Source organism: Atta colombica, unplaced genomic scaffold, assembly GCF_001594045.1.
Source record: "Atta colombica isolate Treedump-2 unplaced genomic scaffold, Acol1.0 scaffold21, whole genome shotgun sequence".
Lineage (NCBI taxonomy): Eukaryota > Metazoa > Arthropoda > Insecta > Hymenoptera > Formicidae > Atta > Atta colombica.
In genome coordinates, this window is record NW_017259305.1 from 1,400,128 (window position 1) to 1,410,963 (window position 10,836).

The window sequence follows — 10,836 nt, forward strand, 5'->3', positions numbered from 1 at the left end:
TTGTGTTCCTGTATGCAATAAATATTTGTTTTATAAAGTTGCGTTTCTTTCTTAAGCAATGAAAAGCTAAAATCGATCTTCTGGAAGATACTTATCATAATGGTCTATAAAGATATTCTAGAGTGATGTGAAGAAAATAATACTTTATGTACTCGTACAAGATAATCTTAGATAAGTAAAGTAAATTTGGAAAAATCTTGGGTAATTTCAGAAAATATGATGTAATTTTAAATACTCTAAGATAATCTTGGATAATATGAGGTATTTGATAATCTGGAATAATTTGAGGTAGTATTAGATAATCTTAAAGAATCCGAGATAAAAGTATCAATTTGTATCAATGGTAATTTTTGTATATTATAATCGCTAGTGACCAACCTCTTGTAAATAAATCATTGGTACTAATATAACAATAGGAAGGTTTTTGCACGTAATATGTAATATCTAGTATGAAATGATTTCTATTCTTGAGTTATGGATTATAAGTGTATGTATATATATATATCTCTGGTATTTTTATAATATCGGAACTCAGTATGTATATATAGCCTGCGTGACGTGTCACGTAACTTAAAATTCATAAATTTGTCTCTTATTTTGCCATTCGCTTGACACTATCCACCTGACACTGTCGATACAGAATGACGGAGACAATTTGTCATCGAGTCAGGACTGTAGTAATTGACGTTAGTCACTCCAGTTTAAAATCATAACTTAGTGATAATTTTTTTCGCTTATATTATCTACTTAGCCTTGTTATTTATATGTTTTTATATTAATGTACAATACATATGGTTCACACGAATAGCATATGTTTAACCAATCTTTGAAAATTCGTGATTTAATAACGCGACGGAAACTAAAAGTATCAAATATAAAATTTCCGCTCTATTTTCTTCGGAAAAGAGCAAAATTACACTTTAAATGTAAGATTCCATTTTTCTTCATGAAAAGAATGGTTTTATTAAAATATTTAAAAATGTAGTTAGATTTGAAATGGATCTGAAAATAATTTTGTTGGATCATCAAAATAATTATGTAGAAATCTCAAATGTGATGAGTAATACTGCAAAAAGTTTTAACATTCTAGCAATCAGTTTAAATATTAGTCAATTACTTTAACGATCCAAACAAAATTATTTTCAAATCTACATCTATCTAAATTGTTAGGTACTACTACTTGAGCAGTAAAACAATTTTTTTCGCGAACGCGCCTTTATTCGTCGTTATAGAAGAAGAGCATCTTCGTTATCGAGACAAAAGTGCGATCTACTTTTAATCCGCGGGATTCCCATTGTTCATTCGCCGCGCAAATCGATAGGGTTTAACGAACTTGCCTCAGGGGAGTACACGCGCGCGCGATCCGTTCGTCTTTATTTACACCGCGCGGCAAAAGGGCGGCAGCCGTAGAAGAGTAGAGAGGAAGGGTCGTCGTATCGCGCGCGCGAAGAGGGATAATACATCCCACTAAGGTCGCCGCTTTGCGACAGGAGCAAGGACCGACCTTGACTACGTATAGTGGTCGCCGACGCGCGCGTTCGATACTCGTTCGAGAAGGAGAGGAGGTCCGCGCGGGGCTCCCTTCGCGTGCGCGCGCTTCCTCGCTCGTTTCTTCTCTGTCTCTTTACTCTTTTCGCCGCTTCTCTTCCTCCTACGCGGATCTTCTTCCCCGCCACTACTCTTCCTCGTCGCGATCTTCTCCTCCCCCCGCCTGTCACTTTCTGCACGAGATGTTTCTCCCCAAATGCTCTGTATTCTCCTTCCTCCCCTCCTCCCCCTCCCCCGCCCTGTCGCAGGGCCCGGTGGCAACGATTTTCCTCTCGCGCGTTCCTCTCTCGTCCTTCCTTTTCTCCTTCGCCACGTGCCCTCCAACCTTTGCTTCTCACGTTTTCATTCATCCACACCGATCGTGTCATGCGAGCTAAGCCAAACACGTGTTTCAACTTGGAAATCTTACAATTCGTTCATATACTTCATATATGCAAGTTATTTTTAAATGACATAGAGTACGATCAACGTGATGCTGAGAAATATTTTAAAACATTGATTGGTCAATCCAATCTTTGATTGGTCAATTAATAAAATTCTTTTCTGATTAGTTAATCAAACGTTTCAAGGTATTCGTAGTAAGATCACATCCCTAGTAAAACAGGAATCGAAAGAAATATACACAAAATAATTTTACTAAATTTTTCAAATATATAATTACCTATATTTACCTAAATTAAACAATTTAAATATAGAGAGAGAGAGAGAGATGAAGATCTGAAAATAATTTGATTCTACCAACATAATTATGTAGGAAATTCAATTCTTAATGAGCAATCTTGCAAAAAGTTTTGATATTCTAGCAACCAGCTGGAGCGTTCAACATAATTATTTTTATAGTTCAACAAAATTATTTTCAGATTTATACAATTATTATTTTCATTATACAATGAAAAAAATGTTCTGATTAAATTAACAAAAAGGTTGATTAAATTAACAAAAACTAACAAGAATGGCATTTTTATGAGGCTAAATAGAATTTGTTGTATTCTGATAAGCAAAGTGTCATTCCTATTAGACTTTTTTTTTTGTTTAATCAAAACATGTTTCTCAATGTAGCTAAATTTTGAGATACTTCAACAAAATTAATCTTTCCGCACAATAATTGATATATCATAGAACGAATGTTTTATTACAATAATTACAAATTTTTCAATTCACAATTGATTTTTTCTTTAACGAAATAGGAAGGAAGTTTTTAATTTTAAAAACGACAAAACTAACAAAAAATCTACTTGAGAGAAAAATTAATTTTATTATCTATTAATACTTGGAATTACTTATTAAGAAAATCATATTCTTGCCATAAGAAATAAAGGATTATATATTTAGAATTCGAAGAAATCCCGATTAAAGTGACATCCGCTACATATTGATTTTTTCCGCAATTTTCCTCATAAGCACGATCTATTTCTCAGAAAGTTTAGATAAAAGATCCTTTTATAGTAACGATAATTCTGGATCTGGATTACATTTTATCGCACACATTTTATCGCGAGTTTTTTCGGCGAACTTATATTTTATCGTATTATAACTTTAATTTCCTATCTGTTCCTATCAAGACCGTCTGTAATCTTATGATTTCTATTAGACAAACTAGCGTCTACTTACACGTGTATTATAGATATATTTCATTGACGTGTTAATTCCATTTTACATCTCGATATTCACGAATTTGAAAAATCTGTTCTTTACGACTTGATCAGTTGATCGTTACACAAAGAAAATACATGTGGAGTTTGACAAAAATTCTTTAGACAGATTTTATTTGAATGCGCGATTATTGATTTTGCTTATATAATCACGTACATGAACAATTCACAATAAATAATTAATCAGTAAAATGTTTGGTAATAATTGTTTTTGCAATATTGAAACAAGATTGATAAATAGAATTAATTTATCTACGGGAACATTACATGATGCATATACATATATTTATAATATATGTATAGTACATATTATTTTGAAGAATGTAATGCTTTTTTAAATAAAAAATATGTAATTTATTATAAATGAAACAGATTATATTACACTATTAGAAACAATGATAATTTAATCCCTTGAATTGAATAATATTTTGTAGTAATTTTTAACTTCCACGTATCAAAATGTAAATCAATACATCTCGAGGATTCGATTCCCGATCAAGGTAAAATTTTTCGCAGTAAATAAATTTATTTACAGATTTTTATCATATTAATATCTCTCTAATAGATGCCTATTGAGCAAAAAATTTAATTATAACATTACATATTTATTAACATATTTCAATAGTTTAGATGCGTTTCGAGTTCGAAAAAATTTCGGCACGTAGTAATTATAATGTGGTATATATATATATATATATATGTATACATATATTAATTCACTTTAAATTAATTAAGCATTAAAAAGATTAGACCGTTATGGCCAGAATTCCTATTTCCTATTTGATGAGTTTTAAATCAATTGACATGTCATAGAATTATTGTATAAAAAATTTTTTTCAAACATTTTCAATTTTTTTTATTAATTTTATTATATGTCAAAATTATTTTTTATATATCAGGAATTCTAGATATTCATAAAATAGAACTATTAAACCGTTCAGAACTATTCAAGCTCGAATTTCGATAAGAAGTTAGCATTTTATAAAATTATTTTTTGAAAAATTCTCATTACTCATTTTTTAAAAGTTATTTAAAAATCGTTATTAAGCGAATCTCACGTTATAAATTATAGAAAACTTTTCGTCTCGTTAAAAGGAAACAGGGGAACTCCAATCAGAATTACTGTATTTAAAAATTAATTTTTCAAAAATGTTTTATTTTTTTTATTTTTGAAATTTTTTTTATGCATCAGGAACTCTAGATATTCACAAAATAAAGCTATTAAACCGTTCAAAACTATTCGATCTTGAATTTTGGAAAGAAGTTAACACGTCATTTTTTTTTAAATTATTAAAAAATTATTATTAAATACGGAACTCTTGTTATAAACTGTAGGGAACTTTTCGTCTCGTCAAAAGGAATTGGGATCTCTAATCAGAACTCTTGAGTATTGTAGATGAAGTGTTAACTTTACATACCTAAATTATTTTGCAAAAATAACTAAATTTCTTGTTTTATAAACAAAATTTGGTTACTAAAAAATTCCTTAATTAATAGTTTTGCTGAAAGCTAATTTTTTTTTCCTATAGTGTATGAATTTAAAACAGTGCAGATATTAATTCATATACTGCAGGAGCTATTTAAATTTTTTGCATTGTTGAATCTCATTAAAAATACAACAGTTATGAACAAATTATTTCAATCATGTCATGCTTTAAGTTCTTTAGTAAAATGTCGAAAATTTGAGGTGCCTTATCAAGGTTCATCCAAAAATACAAATATCTGCATAATTTGGATAAAATATTAAACATGTACCTTAATGAAATAGCATGGAACATGAGCAAATCAAGAACTGCATCTTCATCAAACGAAAACAAGATGAAATTGTGTTTACTTTTCGAGATTAAATTTATATGTAAGTTCATGCACGTGAATATCTTTCCAGAATGATCGTTGATCTATTACTTTTTTGTGATCATTAAAATCGTAATTTTTTAAAAATATTATAATCTCGTTTTTCAGAAAAGTTTATGGTTTTTGTGCAGTTAGTCAAAGAAGTTCTGCGAGCCTTATCTGTCACTAAATTATATGTGAGAAGTTACATTTTCAACTTTTTTTTTCTCTTTTATTTCATCGTTAATCTATCGTAAAATTTTGCACACATCAATTTCGGTACTTTAACTTCATTATATAAAAAAATTAAACATTTCTATGATTACTCAATTTACTAAAGAATTACTTCAAATAAATAATAATAAATTATTTATTAAGTATATGTAAATACATTACAAGTAAGAGTTTAATGCCTATTACGGTCGAAGCTGAATCTTAGATCCTTTTTTTTTTTTAAATAATTTCTATGTAAATTTATATACTAAATATGTAATCATTTGAAGTGCGCTGAAATGATTTTTCGGATTTAGAAACGCAATTATACTACTATAGTAATATCACAAATTAAATTGATGAACAATTTAATAATTTGATGCCAATCTGGCATCCTATTAGAAAGATGTTAATGAACTGAAAAACTATTGTATAAATAAATTTATTGCGAAAAATATTACCTCGGGAGTCGAATCCAGATCTCTTATATTCTGTACAAGCGTCCTTTTAAACTACCGAAGCTTTACTTTAAATAACAATACGATCAAAATTATTTTCTTATAAAATACAGATTTCATATATTTTGTTAATTTAAGTTTAGAAGGAAAGGTTTCTGTGCGGTTTGTTTGAATTGTAAGTATAAGGAAATAAATAAATCTCTTAAGAAGTTAATGTAGCTCCGTAAGCACAGTGTTGCGAAGCAACGAGAAAAAACTCGTGTTAGGACTAATAACTCTCTCCCTCTCGTTGTCGTTTATAGCGTCATGTAAAAAGCAAGCCTGAGTCTCTCTCTCTCTCTCTCTCTCTCTCTCTCTCTCTTTCTCCCCTCCCTCTCCTTCCTTCCTCTCCTCCCTCCTCCCTCCCTCCCTCCCTCCTTCCTTCCTTCTCTCTCTTTCTCTCTCTCCTTACTCAATGATTGTCTTATATTGGGATGTAAGTGCGAAAAAGAATGAGAATAGAAACGATTGTATGTAGGAATTATAGAAGATGGATATGGAAAAATTTATGAAAATGATTAATTGTAATGTAAATGTTGTCAAAGGTAATAATGTTAATAATTTGGTGAATTTAAGTATAAATGCGATTGTAAAGTGTCTTGATTAAGTTGCGCCTAGAAAGAAAATTACACTGCGAAGTAAGTGGCGAGATAAGGAATGGTTCTTCGAGGTGATCCGTCAAATGGTAAATCTAAGAGACGAAATATACCTATAAACTAGCTCGAATAAGCAAGAGTAATAATGAAAATTGTTTCATCAACTGAGAAACAAAGCGGTTGATGAATGTAACAAAGGCCAAGAGAAATTATTTAAAATCTAGATTAGATAAAAATAAAAAAAATCCTAAACAAAGGAGATCGCTTGGAGCTGCTAAAGAGTAGTACGAGTAGAGATAATACATACAGGGAGATTCAGTGTGTATTTTGTAGATAGCATATCAGGGACTTTAGAAAGTGATGATACATTGGAATTAATAATAGATAAATATACTGAAAGTAAATTTGAAGTTTTTAGTGTAGTACAACTAATGTAGGCGAATTAAATCGAATAGTTAATAGATTAAGAAACAAAAGTGGTACAGAGGAAGGAATAACTGTTGAGATAATGAAAAGGATGGTAACAATAGTAGATATAAAATTATGTATTATAAAATTATGAAATATTGAATAGATTCTTAAAGGAGGGAATATTCCCAAATGAGTGAAAAGAAGCTATTGTAATTCCTATACCAAAAAAAAAAACAAAGAACACAAAAAATAGAAGAATTTCGACCTATAAATAAGGTATCGATTTATGAGAAGATATTATAAATAATAGTTCACAGTCAATTAGTTAACTATTTGGAGGATAATAATTATTAAAAGAGTGCCAATCAGTTTAGAGCGAGACACTCATGTGAGACTGCCCTTCAATGGGTTATATCGAGTTGGAAAAGAAGTATAAGTAAAAGAAAGATGATAGGAGTTGTATTTTTAGATTTAAAAAGGGCGTTTGAATTAGTAGATAAAGATATTTTGTTAAAGAAAATGGAAAGTTATGGGATTACAGCGATAGTACTTAGTTGGTTTAAAAGTTATTTAGAAAACAGAGTTAAACTCAAAGAGTTAAATTTATGAAAGTTTGTCAGGATCTATTGCTGGGAGTTCCACAAAATCAATATTATCAATATTAGGACCGTTATTATTTTTACTCCATATTAATGACTTGACGAGAGTTGTTTATGGTAATTATGAAATTAGATTATTCGCAGATGATGCACTAATATATACAATAGGTCATACAAGCCAAGAGATAAATGATAATCTTAATATACAGATGCAAAAAATTGAAATGGTTGAAAAATAATGGATTTAAATATGAATAAAACAAAATACTATACTAGTTAGAGGTAGGAAAAAGGTATCGGAAAGCAATATAAAAGTAAAAATAGAAAATATAGCATTAGAAGTGGTTAATGAAATTAAATACTAGGTGTCATTATAGATAGAAATTTAAATTTTGCAGCACATGTTAACTATCTGGGGGAAAAAGATAGGATCGAAATCGGAGACATTTCGTCGAATTAGTATGAATTTGACATCATACATAAAGTGTGATGTATACAAAGCGATAATTACTCCATTGTTTGAATATTGTTCGTCTATGTTACTGAGTTTAAATAATTATAATGTGCAGTATTTACAAAAGGGAATTATATTACGGTGCAATTACAGAATAAGAATGGAAAACATTGCAATTTATATTAAGAATTAAGAAAAGAATTGAATACAATGTTTGTATTTTGATACATAAAATGGTAAATGAAGATTGTCCTAGTTATTTAAAAAATAAGAATAATAAGAAGAGAAGAAGGAGGACACACAAGATCAGAGGGAAATATACATATTAAAAGATGTAAAACTAAAAAGGAACAGAGAATGTTGATGGGTTTAAAATATTACAACAATTTATCTAATGAAATAAGAAAAAAGTTTAAAAAAATTTTAAGAGAGCGCTAGTGCCATATATGAGGAGTGGAGAGAGATAGTACAATGTAGATGTATGGGATGTTTAAGTCTGGCGGTTTGGATAAATAGGTATTATATTAGATTGTATCACACATTGTAGCTAATAAAGATCAATCAATTAATATCTCTCTCTCTCTCTCTCTCTCTCTCTCTCTCTTTCTCTCTCTCTCTCTCTCTCTCTTTCTCTCTCTCTCACGGCGCACCGAGTTCAGGGTTAGTTGACCCACTGGCGTACTTTGGTACGTCAGTATCACGAGGGGTCGCGAGGTCGTTGATACGAGGCTAAGAAGGGAGGGTGAAAGGACCGGCAACCTTGGAAAACAGCCTAGAAGTGAGCAGGATCGATGAATATCCCACGTACACGTGTCCTTTTGGTTCCTCGTGCCTGCCATCCTTCTTTTGACCTTCTTGGCCTTTCTGTTTCCTCTAACTCCCTTATCACGGTCCTCACGCGCTTTTATAGACACGTGCTGGTACATAAACAATCTTCCTAGGTTTTCTTAATGATCTCATCAAGCATTTTCTTTTTGAAGTTTATTTGCGACATCGTATATATTCCCGATAATTTCTGCTTAAGATTCATATTCAAAAATTTGCTATTTTTTTATTCTGATTCATAATACATCTATGGGCTCATTATTATAGAGTTTCTAATTGTAGAAAGTTTATTTATATACTTAAGAAACTTGCAATCAAGAATATTAAATTATTTTAAAATTTTAATATATATATCTTTCTGAAAAGTATAATATTAAAATTTTTGAATTGTTACAAAAATTGCTTTTTGCAAAACACAAAGTACAAACTTACAAGTTTTTTAACGATATATACATGTATAACATTGAAATAGAATAATAAAAATTTTTAACTCATATAATAATTAACGTTCAAAATGATAAATTTAAATACAACTGATCAATTTATGTGCCACATAAACTGATAATACATTTTGATGCACATCTATAAGTCATACGAGAATATTGTTATCATTTAAAAATAAAATTGCGCAAAAATGAATTCAACTTCCCTCTTCAGAATTCAACTTCCCTCTATTTTCGTTTTTCTTATCTAGTAGATATGTTTCCCACTTTAATTGAACAAAGAACGACAACAGCTACGTCAATTATGACGAACGAGAAAAATCATTCATATTTATACACTCAATCATATATTAAAATTCCAAAGTAGTCGAACTTTGTTAACGGAGAGAAGGAAATTAATATCAGACAAGATATCGCAAGAATTCGATTTGCATCTTTGATTCAGGTCCTGATGCAGTCAGAGTAGAGCCAGCAGAAAAAGACATCTCTAAGATGATAGTGAAGAAGATTGAGGGAAAGATGGAGACCTTGGAAAGACACGTGCCGCAGATGCTACTGAGGGGAGAACAAGTCGCTATAATTGTCAAAATCAATTGACTGTGTTATCGTCTTAAGGGCTGTCTCACAAATACTACTTGCATTCAATAACATAATCAATCATGTACGTTTCCTGTTACTCGTTATTTATTCACTGTATACGATGAAATTTTATATATAATGTATAAATATTTTGCAATGTATGGTTATAAATACTTTAGAATATTCGCGAAAAGTTTTGTAGAACTTCAATTTTCTCGAAGTAAGAAGATATACATTAAGAATCTCATAATATTTAATTGGATAATGAAGCATCATCTACTTGTTATGCAGCTACAATATAATGTTACGTTGCATAACCGAAATAAATATACATTCATTTTTTATTTCCCCTTGATATTAGGCGTAATAAAAAGAAATCCATTATTTTTCCATTCAATTTCATGCAAAAATAATGGATTTCTTTTTACTACACCTAATATATTATATATTGTATAACAAATATTTTGAATACAAGATTATGCTGTATATTTCAAGATTATAATTACAGAATTTTTTACATATCGTTTACACGAATCCTTATGTAAACAATGCAAAATATGAATTATTATAAAGTGTATAACAATATAAAAAGAAGTAACTAAATCTTATGATTGTTCATATATACGTACCCTCGCATGCGCGTGGTATTTATAGGGTGTTCAAAAAGTCCCGAATCCCTTAAATATCTTAAAAAGTAAGTATTTCTGAAAAAAATGTTTCATACAAAAGTTATATAGTTTAAAATGGTCTATTTACTGATCTTATCAGTATGATCGTAGATGTCACCACCAAGATCAGAACAAATAGATTTTTTTTAATGAAATACCCTATTTTTTATTTCAGAATCTAATAGGGAAGAATCTTATTTCAGAACAACCTGGTGTCTAGAACTTTTAAAAATACTATATAATAAAGTTATTTTTCATTAAGTACTTTTTAAATTATAAGCTTGAAAATTACAATATCGGCACTGGCATTATGCAAGATGTTCAATCGATGGCTAAAATCTCTTGAATATTATTCAGAATCCTGGATAATATTTGATAAGTCAAGGCCATTGAAGATTATTCCTCTTATTTCCATTTTTGCACTGAAAATTCATTTTTACGTAAAAATGAAAATAACAAGTACAATGACAAGTTGCAATGACCTTGATCTTGAGAAATGTTAGATATATATATATATA

General features: G+C 29.8%; 2 protein-coding genes across 7 annotated transcripts in view; one reads left to right on the forward strand and one right to left on the reverse strand.

The window, feature by feature from the left end:
• The window catches only part of LOC108687615 (U7 snRNA-associated Sm-like protein LSm11), a 41,038-nt gene extending 31,370 nt beyond the window's left edge, over positions 1 to 9,668 (forward strand). Inside the window, exon 5 of the mRNA XM_018193478.1 lies at positions 9,517 to 9,668. Coding sequence (XP_018048967.1) covers positions 9,517 to 9,668 — 152 coding nt within the window. The remainder of the gene's footprint in view (positions 1 to 9,516) is intronic.
• Positions 1 to 10,836, reverse strand: part of LOC108687614 (ecdysone-induced protein 74EF) — a 289,947-nt gene that overhangs the window by 217,651 nt on the left and 61,460 nt on the right. The window lies entirely within an intron of this gene.